General features: G+C 48.9%; 2 protein-coding genes and 1 long non-coding RNA gene across 10 annotated transcripts in view; 2 read left to right on the top strand and 1 right to left on the bottom strand.

Annotated features, from left to right (window-relative positions):
- Window positions 1-17,240, top strand: part of ACVR2B (activin A receptor type 2B) — a 41,270-nt gene extending 24,030 nt beyond the window's left edge. The window contains exons 2-11 of one of the 3 annotated variants that reach the window (XM_077865755.1): window positions 552-759; window positions 1,165-1,274; window positions 1,458-1,585; window positions 1,665-1,808; window positions 2,322-2,465; window positions 2,748-2,896; window positions 4,674-4,788; window positions 5,485-5,623; window positions 5,716-5,846; window positions 7,240-17,240. In XM_077865755.1, the coding sequence (XP_077721881.1) occupies window positions 552-759; window positions 1,165-1,274; window positions 1,458-1,585; window positions 1,665-1,808; window positions 2,322-2,465; window positions 2,748-2,896; window positions 4,674-4,788; window positions 5,485-5,623; window positions 5,716-5,846; window positions 7,240-7,434 (1,463 nt within the window). In that variant the 3' untranslated portion in view covers window positions 7,435-17,240. Of the gene's footprint in view, window positions 1-551; window positions 760-1,164; window positions 1,275-1,433; window positions 1,586-1,664; window positions 1,809-2,321; window positions 2,466-2,747; window positions 2,905-4,673; window positions 4,789-5,484; window positions 5,624-5,715; window positions 5,847-7,239 lie in introns of all 3 variants that reach the window. The other 2 variants (XM_077865754.1, XM_077865756.1) reach the window with 2 other exon arrangements.
- On the bottom strand, window positions 8,861-20,969 carry LOC144294127 (uncharacterized). The gene is made up of 2 exons (XR_013361526.1): window positions 19,831-20,969; window positions 8,861-11,196 (listed from the first exon to the last, which is right to left on the bottom strand). It is a non-coding gene; the product is annotated as an uncharacterized LOC144294127 (long non-coding RNA).
- EXOG (exo/endonuclease G) overlaps window positions 20,068-21,159 on the top strand; it is a 28,399-nt gene continuing 27,307 nt past the window's right edge. For 2 of the 6 annotated variants that reach the window (XM_077865758.1, XM_077865757.1), the window contains exon 1: window positions 20,068-20,335. In XM_077865758.1, the coding sequence (XP_077721884.1) occupies window positions 20,083-20,335 (253 nt within the window). In that variant the 5' untranslated portion in view covers window positions 20,068-20,082. Of the gene's footprint in view, window positions 20,336-20,366; window positions 20,701-21,159 lie in introns of those variants that run through there. The other 4 variants (XR_013361524.1, XR_013361522.1, XR_013361523.1 and 1 more) reach the window with 3 other exon arrangements.

The raw sequence follows: 21,159 nt of genomic DNA, 5'->3' as shown, positions 1-21,159 counted from the left end.
GAAGGACACTGGCCTGGAGGGTCCTTACATCCCATTCAGTCTGGATGGGAGGTGGGGACACACCAGCAGTATGTGTCTCCCTCTCCCTGGGGTGAGGCAGACAGCAGCAGCAGGAAACTGTCTCTTGGAGTGTCTCCAGACATGGTCCCCTGAGGTCTGCAGTCATAGTCATCTGAGATTCTGTGGGATGGAGAGGGCTGGACGTGGAGGGTGATAGTGGTTAAAAATATAGTTTCTGCCTCCATTTCAATTGTCCAGTATGGGCTGGACCCAGAATATGTGTTTTTAGCAACCCCCCCCCCCCCCACACACACAGTGATTCTACTGTACCCTGGGGTTTTGACGGCTCCTCTGTTTCTGCTGCTGCGAGGAAACAGTCCCTGCCCCGACTCAGGACCCTCAGGCATCAGTGGGGCCTCTTTCTGTGTGTGTGGCCACCAGCCTGACTGTCGGACACCCACCCACCAGCCAGCCTCCCTCAAGGTGGTAGGGGCCCCAAGATAGGTGCAGAGGTATGTGGGATGCTCAGTCCTCTCACCTCCCGGGCTCAGGTTCCGGGCGCGGGGAGGCCGAGACTCGGGAGTGCATTTACTACAACGCCAACTGGGAGCTGGAGCGCACCAACCAGAGTGGCCTAGAACGCTGCGAGGGTGAGCAAGACAAGCGGCTGCACTGCTACGCCTCCTGGCGCAACAGCTCTGGCACCATCGAGCTGGTCAAGAAGGGCTGCTGGCTGGACGACTTCAACTGCTACGACAGGTGTGTTAGAGCCCGCCCTCCCCTCCTCCTCACCCCCCAGTCCGGCTGGAGGCCTGCCTCTTGCTGCAGTGCCCTCTGGGCCTCAGGATGTGAAAGCAAGCCTGGCATTTAAGGGTAGGGTGAGATAAGGGCCTCTCCAGACATCCTGGTCGAGTAGGGATGGTGCCAGGGTCCTAGCTTTCCTGCCCCTGTGTGTACTCTGCCCCAGTCCAAAGGAGGGCTCTTTGTGTGGACCCTTGGCTGTCCCTGCCCAACTTTGGGTCCCACTTCAGGGGAGGTGGGCTCACACTGTCCCCTGATGGTTTCCCATGAGCTTCTCTGTCAATGGGGAGGGTTCGCTGGGCAGGCCCCAGAGAGGCTCTCATCCCTCAGCTGAGGGGTATGTGGGAAACTGTGTGCCTCCAGGCAGGAGTGCGTGGCCACCGAGGAGAACCCCCAGGTGTACTTCTGCTGCTGTGAAGGCAACTTTTGCAACGAGCGCTTCACCCACTTGCCGGAGGCTGGGGGCCCGGAAGGTGAGGGCTGTGGGAGGGCAGGCTGGGGCTCTCTTTGGCCCTGGAGTGCTCATCACTGCTCCTGAGTTGGGTGGGCAGTGGCTGCAGGGCTCTCTGGTCTGGCCCCTGAGGTGTGTGGGTGGGCGGACTGTATGACACAGGGCTCCGTGTGTCCCCCAGTCACGTACGAGCCACCCCCGACAGCCCCCACCCTGCTCACGGTGCTGGCCTACTCGCTGCTGCCCATCGGGGGCCTCTCCCTCATCGTCCTGCTGGCCTTCTGGATGTACCGGCATCGCAAGCCTCCCTACGGCCATGTGGACATCCACGAGGTGAGACAGGGCTGGCACAGGGCAGGGGCAGAGGTGGGGTGGCCGGACCAGACCCTCTTAAGTCCTCCACGTCCCCCAGGACCCTGGACCTCCTCCTCCGTCCCCTCTGGTGGGCCTGAAGCCTCTGCAACTGCTGGAGATTAAGGCTCGGGGGCGCTTTGGCTGTGTCTGGAAGGCACAGCTCATGAATGACTTTGTGGCTGTCAAGATCTTCCCACTCCAGGTGAGTGTGTGAGGGCCTTCCAGGTCATCCTCTGTTGTAGCTTGAGCTGTCCTCCCCCCAGGGCAGTCTGGGCCTGTGCAGGTGGGATGAGAGGCAGGCAGGCCCCACTGAAATTTTCTTGTAGGGCTAGGGTAGGGCTTTGGTTTCCAGGGGTTTGTTTCTGATGTCGGTTCTGCAGAGGCCTTGAGAAACCAGGCTACTCCAGCAGTTGCCCAGAACACTTGGCAGAGCCAGAGCTGGCTCTGTGTCTCATTTGGTGGGTGACACTGGGCCACTCACTTCCCTCCCTGGACTTCAGTGGCCTTGTTTGTAAATCAGGTGCTAGTCCTAAGTGATATTTGGGATCGCCGTTGGCCTGTGTTCCAGGGCCAGCTCAGTCCTGGCTGTCTGCTTGCCCCCCTTACAGAGATGAGGCTGGGCAGGTCGGGAGGAGGGGTGGTACGGATGGCATGGGATGGCGGTTCTGCTGCAGGGTGGGTGGCAGCAGTGGCATTGAGCGCATCCCTGCCTTAGGACAAGCAGTCGTGGCAGAGTGAGCGGGAGATCTTCAGCACGCCTGGCATGAAGCATGAGAACCTGCTGCAGTTCATTGCTGCTGAGAAGCGAGGCTCCAACCTTGAGGTGGAGCTCTGGCTCATCACGGCCTTCCATGACAAGGTGAGTCATGCTTGTGGACAGGGGCTCCTCAGACAAGGTGGCCTTCCACCATAAGGGGACCCTTCCTGAGTGTGGACAAGAGTGTCCACAACGAGAACTATGGGATGAATTCTTATGAATGAGCACAGAGACTTCATGACAAACACCTTCTGATGCCCCCTCCCCCAGCCCTTCCTGGCCTCACGTACCTTCTGTATCAATACCAGTCTCCCAGGAGAGGGGCCTGCTGTTGGTCCACTGAGCCCAGAATCCTGTGCCCAAGTTCTGTGCTGTCTCCTACAGGGCTCCCTCACGGATTACCTCAAGGGGAACATCATCACGTGGAATGAACTGTGTCATGTGGCAGAGACAATGTCAAGAGGCCTCTCATACCTTCATGAGGACGTGCCGTGGTGCCGTGGTGAGGGCCACAAGCCGTCTATTGCCCACAGGTACCTAGGTTAGCACTTGGTGTGGGGCTGCAGAGAGGGCTGGAGAGTGAGAGCAGGGCTTGAGGTGGGCTGGGGAGGGGTCCCTTCTTCATAAAGATGCTTGGCAGCTTGTAGTGGGCCCAGCTGGCCCATCCCCTGCCTTCACCTGTGTCCTGGGCCTGGTATGGCCTTGAAAGCTGGTTTCCTCATGCCCTCCAGTGGCCGCATGAGGAAGTGCTGACTCCATTACTTTGGCTGGAAGGTTGGTTCAGCTGTTCTCAAACATTTTGGTTAGGACCTCTTTACGTTCTTTTTATTTTTCTTTTTTCCTTTTTTTTAGAGAGAGAGTGTGCACATCTGTGCATAGTGGGGTGGGGGGCAGAGGGAGAAGGAGAGAGAGAATCTTAAGTAGGCTCTATGTGCCCAGCTTGGAGCCTACATGGGGCTTGATCTCATGACCCTGAGAGCATGACCAGAGTGGAAATCAAGAGTCAGATGCTTAACCAGCTGAGCCACCCAGGTGCCCCAGGATCTCTTTACATTCTTAAAAAGAACTTCCGTGCTTATAGGTTACGTCTACTGATATTTGCTGTTAAGTGTTAGAGTGATGATGTCACACGTATGTAGCCTCTGGAAAACTCTTCTCCTGAGATAGTGAATTTACAAAAAGACAAATAATGGATCATGAATGAAAGTAATTTTGATCTTGCGGTTCTCCTGAAACAGTGTCAGGGACTCTGGGGTTCTGGGGCTACACCTTGAGACCACTGTATTAACTGGTCATTGTAGTCCTCACTAAACAGAGGCACTGCTCTGAAGGCGTAGAAACACCAGGCTGTGTCAGTCTTGTCACCTGAGAGAGAGGTCTTAGACACTTGTCGTCTGTGAGACAGGTGGTGTGTTCCCGGCCTCGTTGCATAGAGGAATAGTAGTGTACGGAAGTTGAGTATTTTGTCATCATACTGAGTTTAGTGTGTTTTTTTTGCCTACAAGGGAGGGGAATGGGCTGTGGACTCCAGGATTCAAAGCTCGAGGGCCCCTGTGGTAATATCGTCAGTGACACTTAAGGTTGACGGTATGAAGTTGCAGTTTTTGTAGGTCATAAACGGTTGAATGTTGACTCTTCTGTATGGTTCACCCTAACAGTAGTGCACAGGACGTGTGCCGGATGGCCCCAAGCATGTGTGCTTACTACTTGCTGAGCTTAATCCTCACAGGGAGACTGACACAGACAATGGGGAGATAGAGGACCAAACATACCTCTGCTATGAGAGGCAGAGCTGAACGTACCTGCCAGTACCCTGCTCTCCCCTGGCGCCAGCCCTGCAGGGGCCTGCACGGAGACCTGGGCAAGTTCATTAAACTTGTCACTCATGTCCCGGGCAGTGTACATTTTTCCCAGAAGATTTAATCCCGGGTCAGTATGCCTGACTTTGCCCCCTCCAAGAATGCAGAGGCTGGCCTTTTTTCTTTTTTTTTTTTTTTGAGGCTGGCCTTTTATACTGAAGGGATTGGAATGGGGTCTGGCCAGCCACTGTGGTGGGTGTGGCTTTAACAGCAGTGGTAGAGGTGCGGTGAGAGATTCTCACATCGAGAGGGGTGAAGGGTGGTGGGAGGGTGTCCTAAAGCTGCCTATCTGCTCTGGGATAGACCCTGCTCCCCAGAGAGGATTGGGTGGCCTGGTCTGGGGTCTCTGGGGGCTGGGAGACCTGGGCTCCAGGATCTTGGCGGTCAGGGTGGGAGGCCAGGAGCAAGGACCAGGGTGTTCACCTTCCTCTTGGTCCACTTGTCTCCACAGGGACTTCAAAAGCAAGAATGTATTGCTCAAGAGTGACCTCACAGCCGTGCTGGCTGACTTTGGTCTGGCTGTTCGGTTTGAGCCAGGGAAACCTCCGGGGGACACTCACGGGCAGGTACTGAGCCTCCAGGGGTGCAGGGGGGTGCCAGCATGGAGGTGCATGCTGCCCTTTTGGTGCCGGCTGGCAAAGGTCACTGTGAGCTTGGAGCTGTCTGAAAACTCCAGGAATAACACTGGTCTTCGCGATGGGTCACGCAGGGCCTGGAGGGCATGGAGCCTCAAAGTCTAGTCGGTCAGACAGGCACAGCTTCCCTATTGGGGTTGGTGCTTGCCCTTGTAGGCTCTATGTTTTTCTTTTAGTGGAGTTGTTAAACAATGTAAAACAGAAGGAACTATACTAAGAAACCCAAGCCCGAGAAAACGTAACTGAAACTTAAACCTGAGGAAACCGTCCTAAGACAATTGCTATAAATATTTTTAAGTATTCTTCAGGCCCTCTGTTTCTGATCTTCATCTTAGTAAAACACATGCCATCTGGGTAGCCCCTTGTGGTGCTGATGGAGCAAACAGGCAGCAGTTCCAGGTTAGATGACTGTGGTCTTAAGTGTGTGATATTTTTAAATTATCCTTGAGGCATAACATGTACACCATGACCTCTTGTGACCTCCCGTGAACATGGCGAATCAAGGGGTTGTCATCCCTGGTCGTGGCCTCTGATGCTGCCATCCTGGCCCTTTCTGGTACACTCAGGAGGTGGCTCTTGTGTCCAGCAGTGAGTACATTTGTGCATGCCTCCCCTGTCCTCATATAGGTGGGCACACGGCGGTACATGGCTCCTGAGGTGCTTGAGGGAGCCATCAACTTCCAGAGAGATGCCTTCCTGCGCATTGATATGTACGCCATGGGGCTGGTGCTGTGGGAGCTTGTGTCCCGCTGCAAGGCTGCAGATGGTGAGTGGGATGGGGGCCCCGAGCATCCAGGGTGTGGGTTGAAGAACAGTGAGCCCTTGTGGTGACCCTGCTGGGCTCGCTGTCACCCACAGGACCCGTGGATGAGTACATGCTGCCGTTTGAGGAAGAGATTGGCCAGCATCCATCACTGGAGGAGCTGCAAGAGGTGGTTGTGCACAAGAAGATGCGGCCTACCATTAAGGATCACTGGCTGAAGCACCCGGTGAGGGGCCTGGGTGGCAGGTGACTGCTGGGGAGCGGAGAGGGGAGGCCCTTGCTGTGTGACAAAGACTGGCGATCAAGGGGGTGTGGACAGAGAGAGAGAGGATGCCTCAGGCAGCAGGGTAGTCTCCTCATCTCCTCCCTGCTCAGAGGCCTCCCTTCTACCAGGAAAGGGTCTGGGGAGGTTCCAGTCTCGGCAGGGAGGTGGCTCTGGGTTTGGGCCCAGAACTGATGGGGCGTGACAGTTCATCAGGGCCCGTGTTGCCGCTATGTGGAGGGGAACCCATTGGGTCTGGGCCTGACATGTTTGAATCCTGGATCTGCCAGTTAGTAGGTGGGTGGCTTCTAGCAGATTGTTTTATTTCTTTGAGCCTTTGTCTTCTCAGGGTAACACTAAATTTAACTGGTCATTGTAAATTGCTTGGCAGGATACCTGTCATATAAATGTTTAGTATGGATTAGCCCTGATTAAATATTCTCTCTTCTCTGCCTTCATTATTTTTCCGGGACTAAGCCACATGGCATCTTGGCTCCTCTAGTCTGGGGAGATTGTATAAAGACCCCAGCCATATAAACTGTTCCCTATCTTGGAAGGACACTTGCCTTCAGCTCTGTTGATCTGCTCCCCCTGGTCACCTCTGGGTTCATTCAGTCACAGGACAGTCTTGAGGCCACTGGACGCTAGCAGTCTACCATGCACACCATCAGGGGTCAAGCTGGTGGGACCAAGTTCAGCTGGAGGGCTGCAGATGGGGAAGACAGACTTGTGGACACAGAGACTGGGCCAGAGTCTGGACCTTCTGCCTCAGACCTTCTCAGTCTCCCAGGGCAGACATACTGGGGTGGCTGGGCCAGTTCGCTGATGAGCCCAAGGTCCAGAGAGATCTCAGTGTGGCCTAGCACTGAGAGGCCAGAGAAAAGGGCATTTGTCTTTCCTGGTCCCATTCTGTGTATGTGCCAGCATAGGGTGTTACACCATGTGATATGGACTCTCAGGAGGGGCCCCGGGGTTGTGGGGAGTACAGTGGGAGGAAGCCCTCCTCCGGTCCCTACTGTAACTGAACCTGTACTGTGAGCCCTGACGTGATTAGGATTCATGAGAGAGTTTGTTTAAATGTCACTGCCCCAAGGCAAGCAGCTGTGTCTGCCCTGGGAGGAGCCTGGCTTCCCCACTCCATCTCTCCCTCCGTTAAGCCTGTGGAGGGAGGCCAGTGGGCTCGGGATGGTGGCCTCCCCGAGGGAAGGCCACTGATTCCCACAGTCTCTGCCCAGGGTTGGGGCTAGCGGGCTCTGTCTGGTCCTCAGGGACATCCTCAGGTTGGCCTGTCCCCTGTGCTCATCTTCCCTGTGGGGCACTCATAAGGCTGTCCTTTCCCCTCCTCACTGATGTGCAGGGCCTGGCCCAGCTCTGCGTGACCATCGAGGAGTGCTGGGACCATGATGCCGAGGCTCGTCTGTCTGCAGGCTGCGTGGAGGAGCGGGTGGCCCTGATCAGGAGGTCGGTCAACGGCACTACCTCGGACTGTCTTGTCTCCCTGGTGACCTCCGTCACCAATGTGGACCTGCCCCCTAAGGAGTCGAGCATCTAAGCCCAGGACACGAGTGGATCTGAAGAGGAAAGAAAAAAAAGTTGTGTTTTGTTTTGGAAATCCCATAACACCAACAAACACATAAAATGCAGCTGCTATTTTACCTTGACTTTTTATTATTATTATAATTATTATAATTATTATTATTAATATTATTTTTTGGATTGGATCAGTTTTTACCAGCACATTGCTCTACTGTATCGCAAACAGCGGACACGTCAGCAGGCGTTGAGGTGCTGAGCTGTGAATGCAGAACCAGCGCCATGCTGAAGAGCCTCAGCCACCTCCTGTCCTTTGGGGTTCATTTTTCCCGCTTTCTCTTTATTTGTTGTCTCAGAATCTGTGACACAAAGAAACCCATCTCCTGTCTTAGGAAACTTAATGCTGCAAACTCTACCTAGAGGAACCTTTGAAGACTGTTACATAAGAACACACCTTCCTCAGAGGAGGAGTCCCCCCAGCCCTTGTCCCCCCACTCCCCCTTATTGTTTTTCTCCCTTTTTAGACAGTGAGTTTCAGAAACAGCAGATGTGTCTTTCACGGATTAACGGGTGTTGTCCTGACTGAGGAAAAACGGGGATGAGAAGGAGGATGGTTTGGACCGGAGTTGGAAGGGGAGGGCAGAGCTGGGGATGGGATTTGGAGCAGAGCTACACTGGACTTGGGCATATTCGGAGCAACATCCCTTGCTAAGATGCTACTTCTCAGGTAACCAGGAATCGTGGGGAAGGACTGTGTGGGGGGCCGAGCATTAACAGCAAGAGCGGGGTTTGGAGAAAGTCTGAAAGCAGGTGTGGCTCTGACCCGTCTGTTGGCCCTGACCAGTTTTTTCCCATTGACTTGGGCTTGGGCGTTGGACGAAACATTTTCTCTGCCCTAATTTTAAGGTTAGGTAAGGGTAGAAATCATCATGGCTTAGTGACCATATTCTTCATAAGACAATGCTGTAATTATCTGTAGTGGAGGAAGAAGTTATAACACACTGCTTCCTCCCAGAGCAGTTCAGGGAAATGCCCACGGGCGCCCTGCACAGCCAGGTTAAGAGGGTTCCCTGGGCAGGGCTGCCACGCCTGCTGCTCTGAAGACCTGAGGGTCCTGCAGTGCAAGCTTTGCCTTGTGTGGTGACATTGCTGCCCCTTTCTGTGGCTCGTGCACATGGCTTTCTCCAGACCCCTCAAAGAGGTGCATATTCAAAAACCGTTTCTCTATTATGCCATAACCTTGCTCTAGTCAGTGAATGTTCCTAATGCTGCTGTTTCAACATTTGAATTTTTTTAATTTATGAGACATGCAAATTTTTTAACAAAACGAAACATACATCCACATAGACACACATGCTTTGCAATGTGGCTTCCGAGGTTTAAATTTTGAAAAGTTAAAAGAATTAAAACTTCACGACCACAGACCACCTCAAACCAGAAATACCTCAATTTTCTACTTGTGTAAGTTTTATTATATATTTTATTAGTTGTGTTGTCTCGTAGTAAGTATATTTTAATGTAAGTTGGCTTTTATGACAAGAAAGTTTAAAAGAAATAGAGAAAAAGAAAAAAAAGTTTGAGTCTTCTAGGGAGTGCTACCATTTTTGTTTGATAACGCCCCCTTGTAAATAATTGTCATCAACTGTAGATTGGCTTTCTGGGCCGTCTGGGCATTCATCATTCTTGTTTATGAAGGCTTTTCCCTCTGGGTTTCTTGAGACTTTTATTTAAAAACTGGATCTTTTTCATCTTGAGGGTAGGTGAGGCAGTGAGCGATGGGGAGAGGTTGACCTGGGTGAGAACGGGACAGGAGTGCCTCCTCTTGACTTACATGGAGGTTTAGATCTTTCCCTCAACTGGATTGGTTAGTGTTCAGAATGACAGGTAACCCCACTGTAACTTGGCCAGATGGTGGCCCTTAGACGTGCTGGAGGTAAATTTCCTTAAGCAGCAGCGATGGCGGAGGAGGCCGGTAGTGTCTCCAAGAGTCCACACTGTGACTCTGGGCAGTCTTTGAGAGAGTGGAGAGTTCTCACGGCACCCTGGCATCACAGTCTGAGGGTGCCTGCTCCCCACTGGGCACACTGTGTGCGTCTGGGGCTTGCCCCTTGGCTGCGTCCCTTTACTGCATGTCTGGGCACAGGGTACTGTGAGAGGTGAGTAGCGTCCCTCTCAGAGCTCAGTTTTTGTTTCAAAGGTCAAGCTGTGAGCTGGCCAAGGTGGTTACAGGGACAAGATTTTGTTGGGTAAGCTGTGTTGTCTTTTTTTTCCTTTTTTTTTTTTTTTTTTTAAATTATTTTGTGCTGTGGTATTTTTCTTCCCTCGGAATAATTTTTAACAGCAAAACAGGCCTTACAGCAGTTGCTTTTCTTTTCCACTTATTTCTTTAAAAAGCTTTAAAATATTTATTGAAAAGTGCCATATCTAATTTCTTTAGCTTTCACCTCAGGCAGTGCATCTCTACTTTTCTAGCATCTGCTTTTCAACCTCGGCAACAAATAAACCACTAACAGATGTAGCTGATTCACCACAGGAATGATCAGATCCCTCATCCTGCCCATCGTGGAACACTAAACCCCTGCCTCTCCATTTGGTTTTAGATTTCCTCTGGATGATTTTTTTGTCTGGCTTGATTCTTGTGAGAACAAGTTTTTGGCCTGGCTGTGGAGGGTTGAGCTGTGGCATTGGTGTGGGACCTGCTTGTCCAGATGCAGTACAGATGGGGCTGGCCTTCCTATTGGCCTACAGGCCTTTTATCTGGATGGGCTCCCTCTTTGCCGACCTTGTGCTCAGCTGCTCTGGTAGCTTTTGGGCCTTGGCACCAGAATGAAGTGTCTGGAGATGGTTCCTGTGTGGGCTGGCCCAGTGAGGGGAGTCTGAGGAGCGCCAGTCCTTTGGGCTTCAGGCTGCCTCTCCCTTGTGCTGTGGTATAAAATGCACCCATTGGGCAATATCCCTGCCTGCTGCTGATGGCAGAAGAAGGTGGGTGATCTTTTTCCAGGGTATGCCCTTGGGAGCCTGGGATGGGTCTTTTGCACCAGACCCTTTTGTCTGTGTGCTGTCATGTATTCTTTGGGGAGCAGCAAACCATTTAGAGAACTGGTTTGTGTTTATTGGGTTGTAGGGCCTCTGTCTGTGCTCTTTTCCACAAAGATTTCATGTTGTGTCCACCTCTGGGGAGCTCAGAAAACTAGCTTCCCCCCTCCCCCTCCAGCTCTTGTAGCAGCCTGGTAGAGGTTGAACATCATTTTGCCTGTTACTGGGAGAGGCTGCCCCATCTAGGCATCTAGGTTGGGAGAGTGGTCAAGCCAGAGGAGAGAGGTGGCCAAGGATCCTTGCTCCTTCGTTTCTAGTGTTCTATCCACACAGGCTCCTGGCTGTGGGGTGGGCTTTGGGAGAGAATGTATTCTGTTTGGAAATACCCATGATCACTGGGAAGATACACTGAGCCAGAGAAATACAGGAATGATCAAGAGAAGGAGGAGGTAAGTGGGGAACAGAGGCCACGGTTTAACAGTGTCCTGCAAAGAACTCTTGATGACGGTCCAGAGGAGGCCTTGGACGTAGTCCTTAGGGGCTGGCATCAGCCAGGTTTTCTCCTGGGACCACTGGTCCCTCCCAGGAGTCCTTTGAGTGAGGTACTCAGGGTGAGGGCTATAGGTGGAGCATCCTTAGGAGGAAGGAAGATGTGGCTGTGAAGGGAAATGGTGAGCATCATCGGCCTGTCATCAGCTGTCACTCTTCAACATGGTCTGCTTGTCCTTCGTTGTTCAACATGGCTCTGTAGGTGTAAGTGCCCAAAGGGATTAGTGATGCCTGGGGAGGAGTTCCCCATGTGTGCCAGCTGCTTCTGACCCAGAATTCTTCCCGTCTGGACTTGGGCATGTGTGCAGGACAAGAGAGATTTTGTTTAGCTTTGAACATCTTCAAGTGGCTTGAGACCCCCTACTCCCATATTCTGAGCCCAGTTAAGAATCTCTCCAGTCTTCTTGTCATGGCTGGTCATGCATGCCTTGCTTTAAAAAGCAAAGCAAAGCAGGTGATCAGCACTATCCCGCTCTGTCACCTTTTTCTCCAGCTGCCATGTTCTTGAGCTCCCTGCTACCCTGACACCCTGCACGGAATACTTGAGCTGTGTGTGTGGTGTTTCTTTGGTGGCAAGCCTGGCTGCCTTTGTGTGTGTATGTGTGCTGTGTGGGGCTCAGGCCTGTTATGTGGCCCCTATGCTCTGAGCCATAAGGGTAGAGAGGCAGACTGGGTGGCCCTCTTAAAAGTGGAATTTTGCCTTTTATAGGATGCAGTGTAAAGTTCTCAGCACATACTGGTAATACAAGGATTTGGTGGTTTTTAGCAATATAGTAAGCATACGTATGTAAGTTTTTAGAATTGGTACTATAAGTGGAACGGCCAAGAGTTATTCCTGAGAACTTGGCTTACTAGATCAGTATCTGAATTGCAAATAATTTCCTATAGCTAACTCAGTTTGATTGTTAGTCCCAGCTATCTCAGTAGCCTTTTGGGTTCTTAATGGTTCATCTTTGGAGAGATAGCCAGGCCTGGTTCACGTTTTGGGGGCTCCCTAGACCACACCTTTCCAAGAAGCACAGTGAATTTACTCCTCTATCCGCCCTACCCCCTACTCCCCCCTACCCCCCCATCCAGGGTGAGCAGCCAGAAAGGAAAGAGGGCAAGGTGGCCTTTTCTCTTCATTTGGGTGCCATGAATTCCTTGGTTAGGGGCTGTTTATAAAAGCTGAACTAATAAAATAGTCAGTAGCTAATAAGTGTTCAACCTAGTAATGACGAGTTTAAATCTTGATCAACGGTAATGTTTTAGGTAAAGAAACAGGCCTAGTAATTCAGTTGATGAACTGTTTATCTTCTCAGTCTAGATTTAATGAATTCAGGATTATATGCATAGTTGTTTAAGTAAGATTCCTGGTAGATGATTTGTAACCAGCAATCCACCTATGAATGTATCCCAAACCTTTAGAAGGCTTGGAAAAGTTTTTTAAGATAATGACTTAGTTTTGTAGCAAAAAGAAATTGAAGTTTAAAATGCCTCCTTGGAAATTAATTCAGCTGACTCAGCTACATTTTAAAAACAGTGGGTCCAAGAGACCCATGAACTCATCAAATAAAAGTCCAAATTCTCTAGAGGGATATTTTGAGTATTTCTATTTTATACTCATTTGGGGGCCATTGTAAACTTTGGTTTGAACAGGATTTTGAATTTAGATAATTTACCACTATTTAAATTGTACCAAGCTTTTACATTTTTGTGACCATATCTTCCAGGTGTGAATGAAGGAGGATGTTTTGATTGTGGTACTCCACGTATCCCTGTAGTGCCAAAACCAGTGATACTTTATTTGCTCCTATGGCAGCTTGTAGAGATAATACAAGTGGTTTTTCCTCATGAATTAAAATGCATAGTCTCTAAATGCCAGTATGTGGTGATGGGCCCTGTGCTGCCCTTCCTCTCTGGGAGTATCTTTGAACTGTCTGGGGCCTACACAATTCTGAGAGCCACTGCACACCAACCACAGGACCCCAGAGAAGTATACGCTTGGGCACATGTGTATGCAGTTGATTATTCAAACGCAGGCTCTCTGGACATCCGTGGGAAAGTGTTACATTTATTTGCAAAGTTTACATTTTTGAGCTCACAGTTATGAAAAGTATGACCCATTATTAGCTAATGCTTTTTAGGCAGGTGAGGATGGGTGTTTTGTATTTTGCTTTGTTTTGTTTTGACAAATGGATGAGTTCTGTCTTGAGTCCTGGGAATTTCTGCTATTGGTTGGGCACAGGATCATTCTCTGTTTTTCCCAATCACGTTTGCATTGGAATGTTGTTAGGTAGCATTGTAAATAAAAGAATAGGTTATATAATAGAGATATGACACTTGAAATTTTACTTTAAAAAAAATCTATAGCTCTACATATATATTTAGTTATATCACCTGACAGATTCTTCTGCACAGTGTGGAGATTGTTTTATACCACAGATTATTTTTATAAAGTCTAGTGAGTTTGAATGGGAATGATTTTGTAATCAGACTAATGAGCTTTACCTTTCAGGATAAATGTACACTGGAGTGTGAGTGGTGTGGAGCTTTTACCTAGTGTTCATATGGATTCTCACGATACACTGGCAGATGGGAGGCCATTTATGGGTCTTGTTTGGCCAAAACTCCACTTGAAGCTGTGAGGGACAGTGATGCTTCTGCTCAGCTCCCTGCAGATTGGGTGGCAAGGGGCTGAGGAGAGGCAAGAAGAGCCTGCGGTGTGTTTTACATTTGTGCTTCCTCCTGAGATTTCTTCTGAACAAAGCGTTCTGAAGTTAGAAATGAGTTTGTGAATTCCTATTACAGGATGTAGTCATATGAGGGTGTTTTGAGGAACAGAAATCATATGGGAGTGTAGATTGGAGCAGGTTGGGATGATTAAGATTCAGGCTATAAACAGTTATAATGAGAGTTTGGTGATTTGAGGAATCCACAAAACTGAATTATCTAGGACCAAATTTTCCAGTTTTCAGGACAGAATTTCCAGTTGACTAATTATTCAGAATAGGAGGGTGGTGTGTGGACACAGCAATCAACTTAAATGGTGAGCTGCCAGGCACATTGTGTCTTTTCTGGTTGGGGCCTCTTGGACACACGAGTGCTTGGGGCAGCTCCCTGCTTTCATCTATTGCATCCAACCAGGAGTGCTCTGAGGAAGTTCAGAGCCCCATACCAGAGGGTATCTTCCAGCTGTCACATAGCCCTTCCTGCTCTTCCTAAAAAGGTCAGCATGACTACCACGATATGGGAGGTGGTCTTCATGTTATTAGCCTTTTTATTTTGGGGTAGAGAGTAGATGGCTATTTGGGTGAGCCTTTTGGATGGTGCGATACAGGGAAGGTGAACGATGAAGCTGATTCTTTGTATCGTCACTGCCAGTCCTGAGGCCCAGCTGAAGGCCTGTCCCCCGGCCCTGGGCTGCTGCACTCAGAACTATACTGGTTGGGACAGTTTTGTCAGGAGAATCCCTGATGTGTCATTTTAAACGAGCTGTGGTTTTTCTTCAGTTTGGTTCAGAGTGAAGTTTTACACTTGACCCCTTTTGTACTTTGGATAAATATAGTTTCAGCAGGTCCAGTAGCACTCGAGGAACTAGCCTGTCATTCCTTTCCCTGCTCCCTGTGAAAGAACATTTCTCTGCTTTCCAGCCACGTGTCTTGGAATGTAATTTTGTTGTGCCTTTGTTTTTGTCACCTGCCTTCCCCCAAAAGCAACTGCTGTAAGCTTTTTTCTACTTGTCTTTTCTAGCCCAAAACCCTACCTTTTTCCTTTTTCCCAGCTGTAATTTCTGGATGCAGTTACATGCTCCAGGTATTTGAAGAACCAGTTACCTCAGACCTCATGTTGAACAGTGTCACCATCTGGGTCCTCTCGATACTGCAGGCTTGTAACATACACATGCAGGAACCCTGCCAAGTACGGGCACTTATTTGTTTTAAAGTTAAACTCTTCCCAAGGACTGAAAAGGGGGCTTCTGGCAAGCTCTTCACTGCACTGTGGTGGGATAGGTCTAGAGTGTCATCTGAACGGTGCTTCCTGGGTTCCTCTCTGAATTCTGCCATTTTCAGTATTCTCGAGTCTGAAATAGGCAAAGTGATTCAATTGGCTGGTCTTGCACACAAATCAGTTCCAAAGATGAGCTCTTTGTAACACATTTCCAGTCACTACAACTCAAATGTGTAGAACATTCCTTTAAATGGCAGGATTAAAAAACCCACCATCCACCACTGTGCATTTTGGGAAGATGTCTGTAGCATATGTTGCTGTGAAATTAGGCCTTGCGGGATACGGCTGTTTGTCATTTTGATGTATTTTAAATAAATATATATATATATATATATTTTTAAAGAGCCTTTTTTACCAGTTCAAAAAGTTTAATTAACCAGCAGTCACCACATCTGAATTTTTGTCTCTGGGGCATAGATGGCAGACCAAGATAAAAAGTGGTAACTCAGCCATAAGAGCGTGGGATGCCTGCCTGGGCTGTCCTGCTGACCATGGGATGCCAAGGTCAGTATGTTCCCAGTGGGTTCTGATCAGCCCTCAGAGTGTTTGGTCTCTGCCCTGATCAGTGGACTGTTGACTTCAGTCCCTGCAAGTGCTTTAGCCCAAGTGGGGTTTTCTCAGAGCACTGCCACAAGCTAAGTGTATGTTTAGCCAAATAATTTCTCCATTAAGGGAAAAATGCGCTCATTCAAATGTTACCAGCAGTGACAGAGATGAGAGTAGGAAAGATTAGGCAACATCGGGGTTTTGATTTGGAAAGTGTCCAGGTCACTGTCAAAGGCCGTCTGAGAGCCAGTGATCACAAAGATATTCTTAGGAGACCTCATCTGGAAGTGTTAAGACCTCCTGTGAGTGGAGGGATTGCTAAAATGCCAGCAGCTTTTTCCCCCCATTTTTTTTCTAGAATTCTGTAAAAATGCAAAGAAAATTGGGTGGTACTTAAGAATTGAGGGTGAGGGTTACCGCAGAATAGAAGCATACTTTTAGATTTCAGTTCCATACCACAAATCCACACAATGCCATTTTTCAACTGTACAAAAGAATCTGCTTATGAATTTGACATGATCTTAGTGGTAGCGTCAAAGGGCCGAATTTTTCACCTGTTAATATTTTTCCACATTTGTCCTTGAATCTGAGTAACTTTACAGTACTGTAAATTTAACTTACATTGAGTTTGATGTCAATTCTTGTGAAAAGAGCTTCTGCATGTAACAGATACACAGTTAAAGAACACAGCAGAATACAAATTTTGCAGGATGAATTTTGGAACCAACAGAAAATGTCACCTCTCATTTGCCATCTTTATGTATCAGTTTTACGAGCTACTTCTAAATTTGTACATTATGTGTAAGGAAAAGAAGGAAAACCCTAAGACTCGTCTAACTTAGTGGAGAATATGTATGTCGGGTTTAGGATGGATAGCGAAGTCTTACTGAGCTGTGTTATCTAACTTGTATATAACAATTGTAATTAAAAGTCTGGATTCACCTGTTTCTTGCGGTTTAAAACAATGAGTAATTACAAACTCTGGAAATGTGACTAGTATATGACTTTAAGGCTGTAGAAGTGAGGAAGCTCTTCAAGTGCTAAAAATAAAGACTTTTAGTTTTTGGCTCAAATTCAGTAAGTACTGTTTGTATACCAGGATATGTGAGATGTAAATGTAATAGGTCACTTTTCACCCTTGTAGCTATAAAATAAAAATTTTGTAGAACAGAAATAGCTTGTACTACTGAATTAACAAAAGTTATACTAAAGTATCATGTTAAAAAATATATATATATACACACACATACACACACACACAGAGTTAATCTTGTTGCTGTTACCCTGTCTGGATTTGAAGAGTGTGCTGATATATATATAAATATATATATCACACACATACATATATATTATATACACGCACACATCTAAAATGGCCTAAAGCAGACATCCATGTAATTACAGTTGCAAAATGAAGACATTTTGGAAAGAACATTGTATCATAGTTCATTCATTTGCAGTGGATCTTTGTTCCTTTTTACTGTGGTAATTTTAGAAATGAGTGTCAAGTTTGAAATTAGATCTGCTAAGTTGGGGTTTTGCTGCTTGAACTCTGCACTGGGTCCTCAAATAAACCGATGTGAATGTAGTTTTTCCCCCTGTGTGAAGAAGCAGCCACACCCCAACAGAATAGGAGGAAAAATCTAGAGCTATTTCAAGTTTTATCTTTTTGTATATGAAAATAAAATAATAATAATAAAACTACCCTGTTGTCTTTCTTAATCACATGTCAGGGGATTGAAGTTTCTTTTCATGGGAATTAGAAATATATACAGTGGTGTTCTCCACCTACAGGGCCGTGAGTTCCTGTTGGGTACACATGCAATTGTTAATGGCTGAGTGCCTAGTCTGTCATGGTCCTATGGTCCTGGAGCTCAGCATAGGTCTTCATTTCTGCCCTTCAGAAGCTCAGGACCTAGTTGGAGACACTGTGGGTTTCTCCTAAATGGACTGTCCTGGGACCCGGGGTAAGTTCCTGTATGGGAGGGGTATCTTTTCCAAATCTCCCAAGATTCTGGTACCTCCCCACCTACCCTGTCCTATACATTGTGGACAACCCTGAGCAATATTTTTGTAAGTGGAGCAGAGAAGCCTAGAAAATCACTTATTCAAGGCTACTGCAGAATAGAGGCTCTGTCATTTCTAAACATGGCTGAGTATCCAGGTCACTTATAAAAAATATAGTCATGGGGCACTACCCGAGATCTGAATCAACTAGCCAGGTCTCCTGTTTTAGAATTCCTGACTTACCTCACAAGATGAAAACATGGTTCCCTGTTAACAAAATAACGAATCTCTACAGCCTAAGAAAACTGGAAAACCCCAGAAATTACCTCGCTGCTTTCTATAGTAACACAGGATTTTTTTTGCCTTTGACTAATATTTGCTACGCCAGCTTTGAATCCTCCTTCTGGTAGGGTCAATGGCTTTTTATTCATGCTTTAATATGAGAATTAACCTGTTTGGAACTCTCAGAGAATGAAATTTTATGAAGGCACCCTTTATTTAGGGACCAGGTGTCCAGCTTTGGACTATTTCTGCTCTCTCAGATTTAGATAGTTCACCTTTTATTAGTGAGTGGCCGTAATAAGTGCAGAGAAGGAGAGGAAGGCTAGCATTGTTGAAAGAGGACCTTACAGCTAGAAATGCTGGAAGGTTGGTTGGACCAGAGGGTTCATCTGGTCACACTTCTTCAGCAAGGGAATTCCTTCACCAGAAGAACCTGGACACAGAAGCTGATTTCTAAAAACAGGCTTGCTCAAGTGAGCAAGTAGGAGAGGGTTCAGGGACCATTAAACTTGTCCTCCCACTCCTTCCCTTAATCACTGGGTCTGGATGAGGAAAAGTCACCTACCATTTCTCTCTCGTTCTGGTGTTTAACCAACCACGACGCTTAGGAGGGCCTTGAGAAATACCCCTTAAATGAATGTATCTATTTAGTAAATTCAAGTAGAAGCTGCTGAGGTGGCTTTGAAACCTACAGATATGCCCATGTTGTCTGATTGTATTTGGTGGGACTCTTGGTTGCAAATGACAGAAACCGTAAACAAAAAGGGGGTTTCACTGGAAGGATCCTGGGGCAAAGGGCCAGCCAAGTGTTGGGTAGAGGTAAGCCACTTCTGGGCTTCAGGAGTCTTGGCAGCCAGGGTCACCACATTGCAGCCTTTCACTTACACCTCAGCATTTCTTCCACTCTTGCTCTGTGCAAGACCAGATGCATCTGCTCCTTTGTCCACTTAGCATGAAACAAAGCTACAGATGGTACCAGAGTTTCATATGTCACAGCTCTGCCACCTGAAGAGACTCCGGATCCACAATCCCTGGAAAGATTCTACTTGACCTAGCTTGACCAATTAGGGTCAGAGGTGCAGGAGATTACACAGAATGACTTTATAATAGGTTTTCCTGGGTAGGGACGTAGGCCCATGAAACTGTCAAAACAAGACAGTTCTTTAGCTGGTTGTTAGAAAGGGCCTCCTGCTTAAGTCCATGTGGGGTGCTGCAGATTGTGCTGCAAAATGAACAAAACCCATTTATTTTGAGCACAAGTGCCCCAAACCTACCCTTACTCCGCCAGCAGGCCTTCAGCAGTCTGGATTTTATATTCTAGCAAGATAAAATAGGACTAATAAAAAATCGCCAACGTTTACAGAGCACTTAATGACATGATTCTTCCCTAAATGCTTTACGTGGTGGATGCCTGGGTGGCTCAGATGGTTGTGTCTGCCTTCAGCTCAGGTCATGTTTCCGGGGTCCTGGGATTGAGTCATGCATCTGGCTCCCTGGTAAGCAGGGAGCCTGTGTCTCTCTGCCTGCCACTCCGGCTGCTTGAATGTGCTTGCTCTTTCTCAAATAAATAAAGTCTTAAAAAAAAAAAAATTACATGGTAACCTTTAATCCTCACAAGAGCCCTAAGGTCTAATCATCTTCATCATAATTACTTTTGCTTATTTAAGTATAAATAATATTTAGTGTATATTTTTCATATATGATATTATTAGCATTCCTATCTAAAAGAGGAAACAGAACCCCTGAAAGGTGAAGTAACACACCCAAAGAGGAAAGTAGTGGAGTGGGTGTCCAAACCCCTGCACTCTGATTGGAGTAGTGTCTTGTCAAGACACTCCTTAGGGAGGTGCAAAGCTATTTTCATATAGGAAAACAGGACTTGTAGGCTGTGACCTCAAAGCCAGGTGTCCTGAAGACATCCAGCGTGGCACAGGATTTGGAATCAGACCTGAGTTGGATTGGCGGCTCTGAGGCCCTCCTGTAACCACGTGCAGTGTTTACTCACCTGTCACGGGGGGCTAAAGGTATTTTCTTCTCAGGACTGCATGTGCACACCACTGCGCCCGCAAGTGCCGCGCCTCCCCCTCGTCACCGGATCCAGCGAACCAGGGGTGGAGCGGGTGGGGGGCGGCTTCACTCGCGCCTCCAGCCTTGACAGCAGGGGGCTCCCGAGGCCCTGAGCGGGGAGGCTGTGCGCCTGCGCTCTGCGCATCCCGGGTCTCCAGGCCGGTCCATACCCGGCAACGCCGGGGTGCGCATGCGTGCCTCGGTCCCGCGGTCGCGATTGGCTATCAGGCGCCAGAGCTGCTGTGCGCACGCGCGGCCGCAGAAGGCAGGTGCTCCGGGCATGGCTGCCAAAAGTTTTGCTTCCCGCCTCGGAGGCTCCGGGCGCTCTCTGGGCGTCTTCGTGGCCGGAGCTGCGGTGGGCGCCGCGGGAGGCGGGTTCGCGGCCGTGCAGTGGCTCGAGAGGCAGAGCGCCGAGGCGGCGCCGGCAGTGAGGGAGCCCGACGGTAAGTCCGAGGGCCTGCGCCTCCTCCTCCTCCTCCTCCTCCTCCGGCCCGGTCTCGGGCTGGAGTCCTACCCCCGGCGCCAGTCGCCGCCTCGACCTGCGGCCGCGGGCCCGGGGCCCTCTGGTCTTCCCGCCGGGCCTCCCCGCCCCGCTTGGGGCCTCGCCAGCCTCCTGCGCGTCCCTCTCCGCCGTCGTTTTCTCGTCTTCTGCCCCCGAGGTTGTCCCCTGTGTGTTTCCAAGCCTGTGACGTCCGTGGGGTCGTTAGTTCACAAGGGCTCGGAGCGTTTGTCCTCCGCCGTATACACAGTCCGGTACCTGGCACGAACTGACAGTACGCGTGGGTCAATGGCTACGTTAACGCCTGGGGTGAGCAGATTAATTGGCCTCATTTTGTCTCCGCCCAAGTGAAGAGTACCCGCGGTAACCCTAAAAGTGAATCCATCAGGTTATTTTATCAGCAAAAAAAAAAAAAAAAAAAAAGAGGGGGGGCTTCTTCGGGAAGAGCAGAGGACAAGCGAGCTATGGCAAAACCGGAGGCAGGTCGAGCGACCCAAGGAGAGGAGCTTTATGCAGAAGCGGAGGCAGTTGGGGCAGGTTGTTTTGAAAAGTCTGCGGGAGAAAAGTAGCAGTTCAGGGTGATGAGTTTCTCGTTGGCTGAGTGGCAGGGGTGTCAACTTGTAGGATTTGTACTATCCTTGGGGGCCTCTAGTCTGTGATTCTTTCCTCCTGACAGTTCTTCTGTCCGGGTCTGTAATTCACAGTGTTTCTGTAATTGACTTGGAGTAGGGTGGTTTCCCCCTCCTAGCCTCCCCTTCTAGCTTCCAA

This window comes from Canis aureus, chromosome 22 (genome assembly GCF_053574225.1).
Source record: "Canis aureus isolate CA01 chromosome 22, VMU_Caureus_v.1.0, whole genome shotgun sequence".
Taxonomy (NCBI): Eukaryota; Metazoa; Chordata; class Mammalia; order Carnivora; family Canidae; genus Canis; species Canis aureus.
The sequence above is the reverse complement of the archived record's forward strand: the minus strand, read 5'-3'. Positions and strand labels throughout refer to the sequence as shown.